At 38.3% G+C, this 19352-nt stretch overlaps 1 protein-coding gene across 3 annotated transcripts in view; it reads left to right on the forward strand.

Annotated features, from left to right (window-relative positions):
* The first annotated feature begins 1652 nt into the window (after positions 1 to 1652).
* The window catches only part of LOC127453945 (zinc finger protein 585B-like), a 31702-nt gene continuing 14002 nt past the window's right edge, over positions 1653 to 19352 (forward strand). The window contains exons 1-4 of one of the 3 annotated variants that reach the window (XM_051720775.1): positions 1653 to 1718; positions 12183 to 12346; positions 15249 to 16725; positions 18242 to 18677. In XM_051720775.1, the coding sequence (XP_051576735.1) occupies positions 12185 to 12346; positions 15249 to 16725; positions 18242 to 18677 (2075 nt within the window). In that variant the 5' untranslated portion in view covers positions 1653 to 1718; positions 12183 to 12184. Of the gene's footprint in view, positions 1719 to 10839; positions 10917 to 12182; positions 12347 to 15248; positions 16726 to 18241; positions 18678 to 19352 lie in introns of those variants that run through there. The other 2 variants (XM_051720774.1, XM_051720773.1) reach the window with 2 other exon arrangements.

Here is a 19352-nt window from a genome sequence, read left to right on the forward strand (position 1 = left end):
GCGACATCCTCCCTCTGTAGTCTCATAAATTGTGTCCTCCAAATCCTTTAATGTCTAAACGTAGATTTGCAAAATAACTAGCTTATGTTGCTACTGTTTCTCCATTTTTCAAAACTCCTCAAACTTCAACTGATATTCATAAAGACATTGCCGTTCTGCAGAGCAAAAATATATACAGAGTACAAATAATCCTCTGTATTAAACTCATTAGTCTTCATGCCAACCAATTAGATCAGATATGTTTCTAAGAATGAGAAATTTGAGGAAAAAAAATTATTTCGCTAAAATCAAGGTGGCTCCATAGCTTCTTGGGATTCGGATGGCCTGCTATCAAAAACAAATTGAAAAGTTATGACAAAATGGTTGGTGCTAATTAATTAAACAAGACAAAAGAAAGTGGCACAGGCCTACAGGAATACAAATCTTAGTGTGTAAATAAATGCTAAACTTTTCTGAATTAACTGCCAGGATGTTAAAAGTTGCAGAATTGGAAATTAGATTATTGTATTTTAGCAATTTGATACCTTAATCTGCATGAATTCTATACACTTGGTGGAGTATAAATATATGTGCAGGATGAAACGAAGGCTTAACTGTTGTTTGACGTTTAATATTCATTACTAAATTTTGATTTCCGTTCAATGGGTCATTCTCAAAAAATATTGACTTACAAAAATTGAATTATTCAATTCAGTCAAGTTTTTGTCCATAAAAGCTGAGAGTAAACAGTTTTTAACATCTTGAGATTATTTTTTATTCATGAAGCACAACTTGACTTGTTTTTAATTGTAGTATTTAATTTTGCTTCATGAATGATGCAAGGGTTGTAACACCAGTGACAATAAAACCAGGGACAAATTCTCTTAAAAGAGAAAGGTGCCAATAACACCAAAAAACATACACCACTGATCAGAATAATAATAATAATAAAAAATCAATATATTATGCCATTAAATTAAATAACTGTCTTTCACATTAAAATGAAACAATGTGACACCAATGACACATTTAAATGAACAATGTGAAACAACTGCAGTTAAAATAACTTTTTGGTGCACCAGTTGAGGGGATAATGTTTTTTTCAGGAAATTGACAAATTCAAATATATTTTCTAAACAATTTGTAAAACAATACAGAGACAAACCATTTCATATTATTTAATTAAAGGTTAGGTTATAAAATTATGACTTTTAAATGGTTTTTCTTGACTATTTGAAATCTTTTTCATGACAGAAAATTCAAGGGACATGTTTGTCATCATATTTTGATAATGACTCCTGTCACAATTTACTTCATTATCTATGTTGACCTTTTCATTCAGTGTCACAGAACACAGAAAAGAGGTATTTGTACATTGTCACATCACATTCATAACATCATTCTACACAAATTACAAATACTTTTTTCTGTTTCGTTTACAGAATGTGAGAAATTTGGTTTGCAAATGTCATATTTAAAATAAAATATCACATCTAATGTGAATAAAGCCTGAATAAAACACTGTATAAAGACAACGGAAACAAATAAAGAACTGTTTCTTGAAATATTGACGTTGACCAGTAGAAAACCAGTCGCATTCTTGCAAGTACGCTTGACGTTAGACTTTAGAGAAATTTTATTGGTGGATTTGAAAGGCGCTTTGCACCAATGACGTCGCGGGTTGTTGCGACGTTCCAAACACGTTTTGTGACAGATACGAAAGGAGAAGGCCGTAATCGGTGAGTTGTTTATTTGATCATATGGCTCTTATGTTTTTTGCGATTAATATCGGTTTATCAACAGTTCTGGTCATTTAAGAACATCTGGTGTCTCGGAGTCTCAACTGGGGGAGACATTTACCGTTCAATAACGTGCAGAATCCGCCAGAATACCACCGAAGAAGCGCGTGCTGTCCTTCTTCGGCGCTTCTCGCTCGTTCGCGCTGTGTGTGTTGAGTGTTTTAGCGCGACCGAGCACACACAGCGGCACTAATTTGAATCCATAACTGTCGATTACAACGACTAGTGCAGCTCTGTAAATATATATATATCACACGTATGCTGTTGTGTAGTGTAACTAACAGCTGGTAGGCCAGTAGAGCCCGTTAGCTGAGGCTGATGGCTAATGGTGTTAGCCTGTCCTGTGCGCGCTGAATTTTAGCTGATGAGGGGTGCTGTGATCAGACGGACTTCTGTCCCTCCAGCTTCTCCAGTTAACACAAATTTGGTGCGACTGTATTATCATTATAATTGAAAAACGTACCAGCAGTGCCAAGTTATAGTCTATATTTATACTTACGTAGGCCTATACTTCACATGCTATCAAAGGGTTAGTTCGTCCAGAAATGAACAGTCTAATTTCAGTCTTCAGTAACTCATGTTGTTCCAAACCCTTATGACTTTATTTTTTATGTGGGACACAGTAGATGTTAAGCAGAATGTTAGAAGCTGACAGCCACAGTAACCATTCACTGTAATTGAAAGCGATGTTATGAAAGTGAATGGTGACTCAGACTGTCAATCTCAAAAATTCAACCCTAACACCTCTTGTTCATATGAAAAAAAAAAGGAAGACAAAATGTTCACTTGGATCATTTCATATCCAATAGAAGTTTTTTGTTGGACTTGCATGCATTTAAATGCAGCTTTGTTTCTGTTTAATATTCAAGTGGTATGTTTATTATGGGTCAGGATGAACTTGACCAACACTTGTACTTAAAGGAGTAGAAGAATTGTTCAAAACTAGTTAAGCTCAATCGACAGCATTTGTGGCATAATATTGATCACTATAAAAAATAATTTAGACATCCCTTTTCTTAAAGAAAAAAAGAAAGAAAAAAAAGGCAAAAATCAAGGTTACAGTGAGGTACTTACAATGGAAGTGAATGGGGCCAATTTTGAGGGGGTTTAAAGGCAGAAATGTGAAGCTTATAATTTTATAAAAGCACTTGCATTAATTCTTCTGCTAAAACTAATGTATTATTTGAGCTGTTAAGTTGTTTAAATCATAACATGGCAATGACGTTGTAAAATCGGTTCTAACTTTACACAGAAAATATTAGTAACACATATAAAGTATGTTAACATGCATATTGTTTATTTCTTGTGGCTATACTTTTGAAACGGTGAGTATTTTAACATTCACAGATTGGCCCCATTGACTTCCATTGTAAGTGTCTCACTGTAATCCAAATTTTTTTAAAGAAAATGAGGGACGGGGGTCACGTGACACAACGTGTGGATCGGACGTGTGAACGGCGAGCTCTGCGCACTTTGCTAGTTTTAATACTTTTTATGACATAAACCGGTGAGATTTGATACATTGTGTTCCATAACTGTTCTAGGAGGACAATATGTCAAAGAATTCAAAATCCTCAGGCTCTGGAGTCATTAAAAGACACTTAAGTGCTCAAATTGACACCCCCGAGCAGACCGCGGGCCTGGGAGTCGATTTGGTCAGAGAGGTGCGGGAAATGCACTGAACATGTCAGCAGTGCTGACGAAGGTCATTGCTGACTTGGAGGATCTTGCAGTGAATGTCGATTGATCACCACCATGGAGGCAAAATTTACTGATGTGATTACAAGAGTGGTGGATGTCGAGAAATGGTTAGATTACCTGGAGTCATCGGAGAGCATGTCTGGGAGAAGTTGGAGGACATGGAAAACCGTATCCGGCGAAATAACGTCCGTATCGTGGGAGTCCTGGAGTGAGTGGAGGGACAGGATATGGTGGAATTCCTGGATAGGCTCTTTCTGAGTCTGCTCGACATGGCAGGCCATAAACTGGAAATCGAGCGAGTTCACAGGGTTCCGGCTCAGCGATCCGCGAAAGGAGACAGGCCCTGATCAATTCTGGCCAAATTTCTGAGATCATCCGATAAAGATATTGTGTTACACGAGGCGAGGAGTAAAGGAAGGCTTTCTTGGAAGAACCACAGCATTTTCTTGTTCCCAGACTTTGCGAATTCACATATCCCCAGCAAGCGATGTCCTTCATAAAGTCAATAGACTAAGTTATTTTGTGGTACTCATGTTGCAGCCAAATGGACCGACTCACTGAACATCCACTTGACTGTCTGAGGAAACAGAGCGCCTTTTTTATATCTTTTTGTGCTGGTACAGTGTGTATATAAAGTAACTTAATCCAACCAAAAAAAGTATTCCCGAACCTGTACATTTCCAAAATCTTAAAAAGATAATCCCATTCTACCATATCAAACGCCTTTTCGGCATCAAGTGAGATGGTAGCGACCGGAGTCTGATCATTCGCCACTGACCACATGATACTGATGAAACGCCTAATGTTATCAGAAGAGTTACGGCCCCGAATAAACCCCACCTGATCTATATGTATAAGAGATGTCATAATCGGTTAGCCAGAATTTTTGACAATATTTTAATGTCTAGCTGGATCAGGGAAATTGGACGGTAACTCGTTTGTATATTCATCCTTTTTAAGAATCAGTCTGATCTGGGCTTGTGTCATGGTTGGCGGAAGCTTTCCATTCTTTAATGATTCCTATAAACTTCTAGCAAAATGGAGCCAATTCTGTAGCATAAGATCTAAACAAAACTCTGCGGCAAAGCCATCTGGCCCCGGAGCCTTGCCTGTAGGCAAGGCCTTAATTGCCTCGCCAAGCTCCTCCAAGGTTATCTCAGAATCAAGATAATTTTTTTGCTTAGTCATCAGTTTAAGGTGTTCTAATGGTTCCACAAAATTTCTAATATCTTCATCAGTAGACGAAGACGTGGAACTATAGAGATCAAGATAGAATTCTTTAACAGCATTATTAATATTAATGGCTGAGGTAAATATTTCACCAACAGCAGATTTCACTGAGGGAATGGTAGAAAAAGACTCTCTCTGTTTTATATATCTAGCCCGAAATTTTCCTGCCTTGTCGCCCGACTCAAAGTATGACTGTTTTGCCCTAAATAGCCAAAACTCAACCTTCCGTGACAAAATAGTATTATATCTGTATTTCAATCGGGTCAATTCTATGAGGCCATTAGAAGACATTCGGTGCTTCAGACCTGCCTCGGCACTTTTAATATTCCCTTCCAACTCCACAAGTTCTCATGCTTTGGATGCTTTAGTGTATGAGGCATACTGTATGATCCGGCCACTAAGAACCGCCTTAAGTGCCTCCCAAGCCACGTCCACAGAGGATACTGAGGACCACTTGGTCTCCAAATAAACATTGATTTCAGCCTTTAACATTTGTTGGAATTCAGGATTTTGCAAAAGGGATACATTAAAGCGGCAACTATATGATTTCTTTTTCTCCGTATGTGGCAATACCTCTAAACTCACCAGGGCGTGGTCTGAGACTAAAATGTTTCCAATTGAGCAATCAGCAACAGATGAAATTAGGGACTTGGATATATATATATAAAATATATTCTAGAATAAATCTTATGGACTGATGAAAAAAAAAATATAGTACCTACCAGATGGGTTCAAAAGTCTACAAATATCTGTAAGACCAAGATTTTTACACATCCTGTGAAGCGTCAGTGTTGCTCTAGGGGGCTTACACACTTTTGCTTCACTATGAGCAAGGACTGAGTCCATCAAAAGATTAAAGTCTCCTCCCAATATTATATCATGAGGGGTGCCAGCAGCTTGCAACATCCCTTCAAGATCTATAAAAAAGCCCAGATCATCAATTTTAGGTGTGTAAATATTAGTCAAAATAAGACTTTCCCCCTGAATTTCTGCCAAAACAATAATGACTCTTCCTAATTTGTCTTTAATCTGTTTGAGATATTTGAATTGTAGATGCTTACTTATCAGTCTAATAACTCCCCTGCTCTTACTTGATCCAACACTAAAGAAAACATGTCCACCCCATATCTTCCAAAAATGTTCAGCTTCCTACGGGGAAATATGTGTTTCTTGAAGAAACACTATATCATATTTCTTACGCTCAAGAAGACAAATAGCCTTACTTCATTTTATGGGGGGCCCCAACCCATTCACATTCCATGTGAAGAGAGACAATCCACTCATATTAACATTTGACATATTAGAAAAATAGATTGTGTGTCAAAAACAAAATTATAAAGACAACATTAGAGCAACAATCAAACTCCAAACTTCCCCCCAAACCAAACAAACAGAAAAAAGAAAAACATGCGCATTAACCCCGCGCACGACAGCGCCAGCTGGTGTCCATCCCTCTAAACCCAAACAGTTCATGTACGCCTACGAGAGCCCCCGAAACAACTTTGCCTTCGGATTGCCTAAGTCCGGTGTTTCTATACAAATTTTGAGACAGAATTACACAACAAAATATAATCTATAAAATGAACTTCAGCCAATAGGCAGAATAAACACAAAGGACATGTAGATTCATCCACATAACTGTCCCGAAGGTGTGTTCCTCCACAAAACAAACTCTAGCCACTAGGCGGAACCAGCACAAAAAGAAACAAAAAAGGTGCTCAGTTCCTCAGACAGTCAAATGAATGTTGAGTGAGCCGGCCTATTTGGCTGCTACATGAGTGCAACAAATGACCTAATCACTCCAGTGACTTGCAAGAAATATCCACAAAACAAACTCCAGCCAATAGAAGTCATAAGCACAAAGAATGTGCAGATTCATCCACACAACTGTCCCGAAGGAGTGTTACTCCACAAAACAAACTCCAGCCACTAGGCGGAACCAGCACAAAAAGAAACAAAAAAGGCACACAGTTTCCTCGGACAGTCAAGTGGATGTTCAGTGAGTCGGTCCATTCGGCTGCAACATGAGTACCACAAAATAACTTAGTCCATTGACTTTATGAAGGACATCGCTTGTTGGGGACATGTGAATTTTTTTACGGCCATCCATAGCATCTATTCTCAATTTGGCTGGGAACATCAGTGCAAAGCGACCTTCCGATGATTTAAGAGTTTCTTGCATTCCTTAAATCGATCACGTTTCTCACTTGTCGAATTTGCAATGTCTGGGAACAAGAAAATGCTGTGGTTCTTCAAAGAAAGCCTTTCTTTACTCCTCGCCTCGTGTAACACAAGATCTTTATCGGATGATCTCAGAAATTTGTTATGTCGAGCAGACTCGGAAAGAGCCCGTCAAGGAATTTCACCATATCCTGACCCTCTTCGGCTTCAGGAATTCCAACAATACGGACGTTATTCCGCTGGCCACAGTTCTCCATGTCTTCCAACTTCTCCCAGACATGCTACAAATCCACCTTGGTTGCTAGTGGATTAGCCGATAATTCCTTCTCCGATGACTCCAGATAATCGATCCATTTCTCGACATCCCCCACTCTTGTAACCACCTCAGTGAATTTCATCTCCATGGCAGTGATCGATCGACGTATTACAGCAAGATCCTCCAAGTCAGCAACGACCTTCGTCAACATTGCCGACATGTTCAAAATTTCTCGCCAAAATTCCCTCATTTCTCCAACCAAATCGACTCCGGGCTCGGGCCTGCTGCTTGGTGGTGTCAGCTTGAGCACGTAAGTGTCTTTTAATGTCTCCAGAGCCTTAGGATTTTAAATTCTTTGACATATTGTCCACCTAGAACAGTTATGGAACAGAGTGTATCGAATCTCACCAGTTTATGACTATTAATAGTGTTAAAATTAGCAAAGTGCACAGAGCTCGCCGTTCACACGTCCGAACCTCGCATGGTGTCACGTGACTCCATTAATTCCTTTTCTAAGTTCTCAGGATACAGAGTTAATTGGTCTAAATCCAAGGCTTTGACTCTGACAGCCTACTCCCCTGTAACGGCTTTTCAGCCGGGCACCTTCCAGTGGCCCAAACAGGGCATTAAGTATTTGGGTATTTTATTCCCAGCAAATTTGTGTGATTTAGTTAGTTAATTTTAACCCTTTAATAAAAAGGTTTTCAAGCGATGTGGGCAGGTGGTCTTCATTACATTTATCTATGACTGCTACAATCTCTCCCTATAGATGTCCCCCTCTCTTATTTCAAGCAATTTGGTAGCATAGCGAAGTCCTTCATTTGGAATGGTAAGCATCCCAGATTACATTTCAGTAAGTTACATATGCCGATTGACAGGTGGGTTAGGCCTACCCAAGATTTTGTTTTAGTATTATGCATTATTTCTCAGACATTTGGCTCATTGAGTGCTTCCACCTGAGAGAGCCCCTCATTGGTTTTGTATTGAACAGGAAGTTCTTGCCCCTATTTCGCCATTGCAAAGCCTTTCTATCAAACTAACCGGAGAATTTAAGTTACACCCCGTTATCTCGCATTTGCAATCGGTATGGACCAAAGTGTCCAGATTGTTTAATTAGGACATTTTATTTAAATGTTGCTTTGAGCATATGGCTGAACCCAAAATGATGTATTAATAAGTCCTCTTTCTGTTGGTCAGAGTGGATTGTGAGGGAGGTTAATACGCTCGGAGACCTATATGAGAGTGGAGTGTTGAGATCCTTTGAAAATATGGTTCAACATTTTGGGATTCTCAGGTCTCAGTTCTTTAGGTATTTACAGCTGCGCCACCTGCTTTGCACTATTTTTGGGAGTAGTTTACACCCCCCTAAAGCAGCAGATACTCTGGGAGTGGTGATTACTGCTTTTGGAAAAGGTCATGAGGCATCAGTGTATTACTCACTGCTAATTCAGAGTCTGGGGGATGGAGCTTCAACTTTTCTCAAGAGATTATGGGAGAAAGATTTAAACTTGGTATTGGAGGAGGGAGTGTGGGCTAGGATGCTAAAAACATCAAGTCTACATCTAGAGATGCAAGGGTGCACCTTATGCGATTTAAGATTTTACATTGATTCTATTGGACTCTCTCTAGATTGTATAGACTTGGTCTTAAAGACACACCCACCTGCTGGCGATGCCATTCAGAAGATGGGGACACAACCCATGTTTTTTGGTGGTGTGTTAAGATCCAAGAATTTTGGTTGAGGATTCAGAGTTTTATGTGTGACGTATTTGGCACTCAGATTTAATTTTGCCCCAGACTCTGTATTTTAGGCAGTGGGGCGGTCATTAATATAGGGGATATTTACATAAAGAGTTGGGTCCTGACCAGTGTTATGATAGGCAGACGGGTTATTCTTAGGGGATGGAAGTCGGCTGGAGCGCCCTTATTTCGAGAGTGGTGCACAGAGATGGGCAGGGTGGCGGCATTTGAGGAGATGTCATATAGAAGGCTGGGCAACCTGGGTTTATTTAATAAAAAATGGGGCAGCTATTTAGCTTTTTTAGAAGGCTCTCAGGGAGGGGCAGTGGAGAGTGATTCGTAGTTTTAAATGTGTGTGTACAACCTTATTGTTTTTTTGGAAGTATACTTTTTTTTTTTTTTTTTTTATGTTTGAATAAAAAAAGGAGGGACAAGTCAAAATTAATTTAGGTAATTTTTTAAATTGTTGTAATCAATATCCTGCCACAAATGCTGTCCATTGATCTTAAATTGGATTGAACCTGGGATAATCCTATAAGATTATTTTGTGACATTTCAACTGTAATTCCTGATTTAGGTTTTTTCCATGTGTTGTGCAGAGTCAAAAAAATGAGAGTGACTTTGTTTTGCCTCGGTTAAGACATCATGTAGCGCTCAGCCCCCTCATGTTAACTGATAATGTGTAAGGACATTTCACTTGTCATCTGGCAATGAATCTTTGTTATTTCACACAGACCTCCTCTTACCCTTAAAGCATTTCAGTCCATCCTTTGTCTGTTGCCTTATAGAGGTGTGGCATGCATTGTGAATCAGCCCAAAAAGTTTGACTTTCCTCAATAGTTGGATTTTTTATAATATTATATCTTTTTTTTTTTCTTTCTTTTTTTTTTTTTTTACTTTTATAGACCACATTAAAGACATTGTGTTCTTAATTATTTTGATTCTTTACTGATTTTGGCATTGTAGTCAAGACCAGACCCACCAAGACCAATACTTATTTTCAAAGATTCCAATTCCATACACTACCCAGTGATGTAAATCAAATTAGTTGGAATTTTGAAAAAGTCGGTAAAGGAAGAAACACATTTGAATTAAGGTGTCTGTTATCTTAAAGCGTGTTTAATTTTAACTTCTTTTTTTTTTTTTTTTTTTTGGAGCACTGAGAATGAGAAATATCTCTTAACAGTTGGGAAGATGGAGCTAGTTGTCACAAGGGCTATATCTCAGTAACAGTTAGGTTTTGAGTAAAAATCCAATTACACACATGTGTTTTCTGTGTAATAAAATTTATCTTTTTTCCTGGGCAAAAATTGTGAAAATGTTAATAGATTTTAGTAGTCATGGCTTTATGAAATGTATACAGAAATTAACTTAAAAAACAAAACAAAAAACTGAATATTCACTGGAGTGAAATGTGTGACACTTAGCCTCACTCTCCCCTACATTTTCCTTTAAGTACTTGAAGGAAAGGGCCTAGTTAACATAACAATGATAATTCTCTCATCATTTACCCACCCTCATGCAGTGTCAATCTCGTATGACTTTCTTCTGCAGAACATAAACAAAGATATTTTGAAGAATATATTATGTCTGTCTGTCCATACAATGTAAATAAATTGGGTCCAAAATATTAAAGCTCTTAAAAGGATGTAAAAGCAGCATAAAAGTAATCCATTCAAATCAAGTGGTTTAATCCATGTTTTCTGAAGCGATACGATTGCTTTGAGTGAGAAACCAAAAAAAATCCAGTCTTTATTCACCAAAAAGCTTCACCTCCCCTCAGCTGTCATATGCACGGTTATGAGAGAAGCTTGTTCATGCATCCTTGCACTTGACGCATATGTATTTGCATGTTCTTGTGAGACTTGATGCATGAATATAGCTGAAAGTTCTCACTGAAACATGCAAATGCTCCGTTTTGGACCCCATTGACTTGGACAAACACACACACACATCATACATCCATCAAAAAATCTTTGTTTGTGTTCCACAGAAGAAAGAAAGTCTTATGAGATTAAGATGGCATAAGGGTGAGTAAAAGATGAGAGAATCATCATTTTTGGATGAACTATTCATTTAAGGTCTACTCAAACAAGAGTTAAAATTACCACAAATATAAGGAATATCAACAATAAACTTTAACCCCTGACAAGTTCAATCAATTGTTGCTGGGAAGAAATTGTTCCTGGGAAGTAATGATGTTTCTTAAAACATAATCTCAAAAGTGTTCTTCACAATGAGTAAACAAAAATTTTAGTTAAGTTGACCGGTTGCAAGTAGAGGTAAAAACTGTGACATAAAATGTTGTTGCTTTCACTTACAAATCACAGTTGAACTAGCTCAAAATTATGATAAATGAACATAATAACTGGAAACTAAGCAAGCAACTTTAACCACTTATCTCCAATATATCTTATTGCATAAAGAAACTATAATATCACAAATATTGCTGTCAAGTTCAATATATTTTTTGATTTCCCCATCCTTAAGTAACAGTTCTTCTGGTGTTTAGGACTAATGCCATATACTAAACAGACGGAATAAGCCATAAAGGGTGTCTCTGCCATGTTAATTGTAGTTTTTGTCCTTACCAGCCGTTACAGGACATTTTAGCGATCACTTGCTTTCTATTCATCATTCATCATTGACATGTACATGTGGGCAGAAATGCGTTCATATTTTGATATGCATTTATCTGACGTCAGAAATTTGAGAACATGTTATTGCAGCTTGGTTTCAAGAAATGCTCTTTTTGGACTGTGGAGGAAGTTATGAGTTCTGAAAGTTACAGTTTGTTTTCATAGTTCGATGAACTCTTTTAGCTCAAAAGATCAAGGGAAATTTGTATATTTATTTATAGATTTTAGACTGGGTTCTAACCTGAGACCTTAGGCCAAGACTGTTATCCAAACCAAGACACTCTTAAGAGGCCTCAAGATTAAGACTCCAACTCTTATCCAACAGTCTCCTTCCTCCCTTGTTGTAAGATTAATGTTAAATTATAAATCTCTTTATTTGGAATGATGGAAATGTGCTATAATATATATTTTTTTTATTTGTACATTCTCTTTTTAATCAAAAGAGGGCATTATTAGTCATGAGTGATTTTTTATTTTTTATTTATTGTATTTGTTATTTTTTGTGTGTGGAAGCTGCCTTGCTAATGTCAAACTAAAAGATAAATTTTTACCTTTGCTTAAATGTTTTTTGTTTGCATTGCTTTTATTTATAAATGTGACACTGATTCACTGTATTATTTGTTTTTACCTAAACTTTTTTTATTTTATTTTTTGCAGCCATGGAGTCTTCTTCAGTGTACATGTGTTTCCCCTGTTATCAGGAGTTTCCCACGCTAGAGGAAGTGCTTGCGCATCAGATTAACTGCACTGCGGAGAATCCCCATCTCGTGAACAATGAGACACCCATTGAGGCGGCCGCTGCCGCTGCTGGCCTGCCACAGGTATAAACACACATCCATCATCATACAAGCTCACCCTTAGATTGTCCCAAATTTAGGACATTATCTTTCTGTCATGAAACATGTCAGCCCACACTGGAAGCCATCTCTTTCTTAAAAGTCAGATGAGATAGACTTCTCTTTCATTGGTCTTTACTCAAGTCCTTTTCTGTGGAGTGTTACCCCATGTTATCTTTAAATTGGGAGCATTAACATATGCTGCTCCTGAAAGTCTGTTAAAATGTAATCTATTTTATTCCTCTAAAACCCCGGGATCTTGTTCCTAGAATTATCCTAAGAAATTTAAAGAGCATCTTCCAGTAAGCCTGAATGGTGAACCGAAATGTTTTTTTTTTTTGTTTTTTGTGTAACTACTAATTTGCCTTTTCACCGCAAGGGGGAAATTAGGCACTTGAGATTCTGTCTTTCATGCTCTGATGTTAATGTACTTTCTACTCCAGTTATTGTGAAAACAGTCAATTTTGAATTAATGCTTGACTGTTTTTTATAATGATTGGAGTAGCTCACTTCAAGCTAGTTATTAGTCACAGCTGAAAAAGACATTTTCCATCTGTCTGCATTTTAAACAAGCAGTAAATCACCACTCAAAAAAACAAATGAATCAAATGAGAAAATGCCATCATGTGCAGAACTACAGATCGAAAAACATGCAGTATAAAGCATCTTAAAGTAACCACAATACCCAAATTTCAGTACTTGGAACTAATGCCAATTCTCAATACCAGTTTTGAGAAAAATATGCTTTTGAACACGCTACTTTATTTAAAAGTTAAATATAGTGTAAATGTTTACAAATTAAATGAAAACAAGGTAGCTTTAAAGCATTTCACAAAAACCCTGTAATGTTTAAGTAATTATCCAAATAAACAGTCAGGAAAAAAGAACAAAGAAATAGATTAAAGGGATATTTTACCCCAAAATTAAAATTCTTTCATCAGTTATTCACCCTCATGTCATCCCAGTGTGTATGACTTTAATTACTCTGCAGAACACAAAGATTTTAGTAGAAAATTTCAGCTCTGTAGGTCCTTTCAATGCAAGTGAATGGTGACCAAAACTTTGAATCTCCAAACAGCACATAAGGGCACCATAAAATCCATAAGACTCCAGTGGTTAAATCTATGTCTTCAGGAGCGATATAAGTGTGGGTGAGACAGATCTGTTTTTTTCTTCTATAGATTCTCCTCAATGCCCAGTAGGTGGCAATATGCACAAAGAATGCAAATTGCCAAAAACAAAAGAAGAATTACGTGAAAGTGAAAATGGAGATTTATAGTAAAAAAAAAAAAGGGATTTAAATATTGATCTGTTTCTCACCCACACCTATCATATCACTACTGAAGATATAGATTTAACCAGTGGAGTCTTATGGATAACTTTTATGCTGCCTTTATATGCTTTTTGGACCTTCAAATTTCTGGTCACCATTCACTTGCATTGTATGGATCTACAGAGCAGCGATATTCTTCTAAAAATCTTTGTTTTCAGCAGAAGAAAGTCACACATCTGGGATGGCATGAGGGTGAGTAAATGATGAGATAATTTTCCTTTTTTAGGTGAACTATCCCTTTAAGTACAGTGGGTGGTTTTCTGTTTTTCAATATTGTTTGATTAATATTAAAAGAATTGTTTGCCCAAAATGAACATTCTGTCATTACTTACTCATGTCATTTCATACCCGTATGACTTTCAACTGTCTAACACAAAATATGAATTTTTGAAGAATATTCTACACAATTTTCCATATAATGAAAGTGAATAAGTACTGTGGCGGTCTAGCTCAAAAATTCAAAAAAGCACCATGAAGCATCATATTAGTGGTCCATATGACTTGCCTGCATAATAAAAGTTTATTTGTAGCCATAAAGAAGTGATTCTGAGAGGAGCAAATCGAAATTGAAATTATTATTTCAGTATGATCGACAGTGGCTGGTCTGTTAGTTTGCATTTACTGTTCACTGCAAGACCTAATGCAGAACATATACAATATTTTAACAAAAGTCTAATTCTTTTTGTCCTGTCTGTTTACAGTCACTTAAGACATAACCAACTGAGTTTGTTAATATCTTGCTGAGCTTTTTGGCCAAAAAAGTGCATTTGACCATTCCAATGATCTGATTGGCCTGTTACTGGATGTCTGTTCACAGTGTCATTGTCTCTTTTGCTTAATTATTAGAAATCCATCTGCTTTTATCTAAAAAATGCAGTACATAAGTGCATCTGTCCATCTGGTTTATGGCTGTCCTCAGTCAAACCTCCCTGTATCCCTGAGTCATCCTCTTCGCTCTTAATACCCTCTCATCAAGTTGGCTTAAGCGGGTGCTTAAACTATTTTTAAAAATTGCATGGTGAACACAAACATTTATGCCATGTCAATTAAATAAGTTGTCGTTGCCTGTTGCATCAGATGGTGGTAACATGGACCCCCGCAGGCAAATGGTAGCTTGATTGAGTGTGACATGAGCTAATATCTTAAGTGGGTTTTTACACTCAGTGAGAGCTATTGTCATGCTGGGACTCTCTTCTCTTTGACTGTGTTCTGGAAGATGTTATTTTTAGTGTATATAAAAAGTTAAAGACCTTGTTCAATGTGCAGGTCAATGAATTTCCAGGCTTGAAAAAGTCATGTAAATTTTCCTAGTTATTATCAACTCTAAAATATATTATTATATATATAACTATAAAATGATAAAAAAAAAAAAATCATTATCCAGTAATTATGATTGACTGGAAAAGTCATAGAAATTCATTGGTCAAAAGGTGTTGGTGCTGGACCCAACATGTTCTTGACCTCCCAGGAGAAGAATTTATGAAAATCGCATTGACCAACTTTGATTTCTCCATATAATTGGTTATTTGTGAATGTTTTCTTTCTTCTCACTAGGTGGCAATGCAGTCTGTGTCAGTTCCTCAGACCCAGACAACTATGAATTTGTCTTCTATGCTAGGACAGAAGAAAGCTCTTCAAGGTGATGCTCCACGCGTTCTGTACCAGTGTGCTGACTGTGAGGTTCTCTTTGATGCTCTGTCGCTGTGGCAGCAGCACCGCAAGACGGGCTGTTGCCTTGAGACAGGGCCAGGACCTGGAGGAGACCAGGGAGAGAGCCATGAAACGGATGGTAAAGTAGCCCAAACAGTTTTTAGTCAACCAGAAGATCAGGAACCTGAGCAGGAACAGCACGCACACCGACAGATAGAGGTGAATGAAGAGAGAGGATTGCCTGAAGTAAAAATGGAGAACACTTCTCAAGAAAATGTGGCAAGAGATGAGGTTTCTGAAAAAACAGTGACACCTGAGACCTTTCAGCAGGACTTACAGAGTGAACCTCCAGAGGCCCCAGTCGATCAGGCTACATCCGTGGAGCCCACAGCTGTAGAGAACAGCCCTGCGACAAGGCGTAGGGGACAGAAGAAGGTTAAGCCCCCATCCAGCCTGCTGTGTGTGGAGTGTGGACAGAGCTTCAGCGCGGTTCCAGAGCTCGTGACTCACCGCAAGATTCAGCATGGCTTGAAGGATGCCATACACCGCTGCACAGTATGCGGAGAGGGCTTTCTCAACACCACACTCTTCCTCTATCACCGCAGGCAGCACCGCAAAGAGGTGGAAGGTGAACCCAAGCAGGCCCCACTTGAAATCCAACAGTTCTCCACAGCTGTGCTTGAGGCCCCAGGTGAGGGACTCTTGCTTTTAGCCACGGCAGGGGAAGGCCAGAGTCTAATGGAGGTGACCACTCTGGAACAGACAATAACCGAGACCCCTGTAGCACACGTGGAGGTAGAGCTGCACAGTAATGAAATGAGAGGAGAGGATGCTCTGCAGAATGACCAAGAACATGCAATAGAGGGCACTGTGAGCATGGAGAATAGTGAGATCCTGGTGGACAACATTGTGGAGATGGTGGAAGAAAGGACTGGAGTAAATGAGGAAGAAAGAGTGGAGATGATCACTTGTAATATAGAAGGAGAGCAAAGTGAAGACGTGGAGACCGAGAAAGCTGTCATTTCAGAGAATCAAGGAGAGGTGGAAAGTAACTCTGCAGAGGAACCTGTTACAGCGTCCTCCTCAGGCACTGAAGGACAGAGTTTTCTCTGCCATCAGTGTGGATCCTGTTTCCCCATAGAGCAGGAGTTGGCAAAGCACCGCAGTACCAAGCATGGCCTGGAGGCGGCATTGCACACCTGCACAGAATGTGGGGCTGAGTTTATGAGTACCACACAGTTCCTGTACCATCGCCGAGAGCATCGTCAGAATGGACCTGCAGGACAAACACCTTCTGCTGAGGAGAAACTTAGGCTCTTCCCTGCTTCAGCTCTCACCTCCATTGTTAAATGCAGAGACGACATGCCCCTCAGACAACCAGGTCAGACTGAGTGTACACAACACTGATTAACTCCAAATAGTTCTTACTAGATCCTTACATGCTTCTTTCTCTCTCACATATTATAACAATGATTTTAAATTGGGCCGTTTTATTAAATGATAATGTAACTTTATAGTCATGGTTCTGGTCTGTTTTGTAATAAGTATCCAATAGTCATTCATACTTGATATACCTTTATGGAAAGATTTGTTTGAGTTTAAAGTGATTTAATGTGAGAAGAAAGAGTTTACATAGTGATATGTGGTTGTCAGGGACAATGGGCAATTATACAGTTTATACTGCACAAAAATAGAATATAGCATATGCATAAATATTTGACCACATACAGTACTGTGCAAAAGTTTAAGGCACTTGCGAAAAATGTTGCATAGTGAGGATGTCTTCCAAAATGTATGCCATTAATAGTTTTAATTTATCAATTAACGTCAGACAAGAGTCCAGTAAGCATAAAAAAAAAAAAAGCTAAATCAAAATTTGTTGTGACCACCTTTGCCTTCAAAACAGCACCAATTCTCCTAGGTAAACCTGGATGCAGTTTTTTTTGGTTGTTGGCTGATAGGATGTTCCAAGCTTCTTGGAGAATTGGCCACAGTTCTTCAATCTGTTTCGTCTGTCTCAATTGCTTCTGTCTCTTCATGTAATCCCAGACTGACTCGATGTTCAGTGGGGGTCTCTGTGGGGGCCTTGCCATCTGTTGCAGGGCTCCCTGTTCTTCTGTTTGCAAAAGAAATGTTTAGGAGACATCTAAAATGTATATTTCCCATTGATACACTAAAGCTGATGATATATATAACCATCTTAAGACAAATGTTTTTGTGAAACATCTTATGTGCCTAAGACTTTTTAACAGTACTGTATATGCAAAAATATATGTACCCGTAGAATGCGGTTATTGACCAATCAGAAGGAGTTTTTAAAATTTGTAAAGTGCTTTGTACAATGCAGAACTGAATTAAGGGAAAACTGCCTTAATCATAAATAAGTGATACTGTTAATAATGTTACCATGAAGGAAAAGTTTGTCCTGGCTATTTAAGTTTTTAAGTTAGATGATGTCCTACCCTACATAAATATTGGTTAAAAAATAAGAAATAAAATGATAAATTTAGTGAGGTGTATTGTTAAAAATGGAAAACCATTTGTGCGTTGTCTAGGCTAGGGCACTTATGTGTTTTTATTCATAATTACACTCTGCAAAGTAATCATCCAGACCTCTTTGCGAATGGGCTGTCAGATTCATAGAAATGAAACCACTCTAAAAAACTATGCATTCGCAAATTTGACATCAGTGCTGCTGAGACACCGGCAGCTAATATTCGCAGCTATCATATTTTCTAAAATAAATAAAGTCTTGGGAAATGTATCAGAGTTAAAGTATTCATTTTCGTTTCAAAATTTAGTGTAGTAAGTCAACAGAACCATTTATACTTGGATAAAGTAGAAATATTCCAAAAATCTACTTGAGGACTGTAACAAAATGTTTCTTTCATCAACAGCAGACGCCACCCTCGAGGCCCCTGCTAAGCTGAGCCGGGACTGGTCGCGCACTGCCCTGCCTCACGAATGCCCGCATTGTGGAAAGGGCTTTACACGGCGCAGCCTATTGCGTGAGCATGTGTTCCAGCACACGGGCGAGAAACTCTTTAACTGTAAAGTCTGCAAGAAGAGCTTCCCCTCTCCAGCCAGTCTGCTGCGTCACCAACTGACTCATGGGGGATCCCGCTTGTTCAGTTGCCCCTTCTGTGATAAGCGCTTCTTCCAGGCTACCTCACTCAAACGCCATATGCTGATTCACCAGACGGGGGAAACCCAGCAAAGAAGGATCAGAGGCAGAGGAAAAGGGAGGACACTATCCCCAAATGATGGGCGTGTGCACATCTGCCCAGAGTGCCCAGCCAGCTTCAAGTTTGAGTCCCAGCTGCAGAGTCACAGGTTTGTGTGTTTTTGTACATGTTGGAGTGTTTTGGTTTTGTGCTCCACTTTTCAGCTCTTTTGTAGAGCAGAATTATTTTCTGTGGTGGTTAGGGTTAACCCTTACCTAGAATTGAATATTGAATTTTTTAATAATAATTATCTAGGATTATAATGCTTATCTAGTTATTTTAAACCCTATTCACATGGGCCTTCTTTACGGGATTTTGCGTAATGTTCAATAGTATAGCATTAATGCTCATTAATGTTGCATTTCTACAGGCCTGTTATCTCTATAGCATTAGCTGAGTTTCTTCATTTTATAGTACACTGATACAGCTAATAGGACGAGAAAGCAGATAAACGGTGTGGTTGTTTACAACTATTAAGCATATGTCAGTAATTTGCTGAAATTACTTTCTCAATTAGAATGTCAGTAATTTTATAGAAAAAATTTAATTGTTTTCTGCAAGTCATTTTCCTGAGGACATTGGTTAAAGATGACAAATTCTCACAGTATTGAGAATTTTACAGCAGTAATTATTGATGTCAGCAATAATTACTGAGGGCCCTGGTGATTTTAATCCCATCCGAATCAGCCTTAAGGTATTTTTAAAGAGGCTGCCACTCTCATGCACGTCTCAGTTTAATGAACTTTCTTCAGCCCAGCTTAGAGTTGATGCTATTTTTTTTTTT

Source organism: Myxocyprinus asiaticus, chromosome 16, assembly GCF_019703515.2.
Source record: "Myxocyprinus asiaticus isolate MX2 ecotype Aquarium Trade chromosome 16, UBuf_Myxa_2, whole genome shotgun sequence".
Classification (NCBI taxonomy): Eukaryota; Metazoa; Chordata; class Actinopteri; order Cypriniformes; family Catostomidae; genus Myxocyprinus; species Myxocyprinus asiaticus.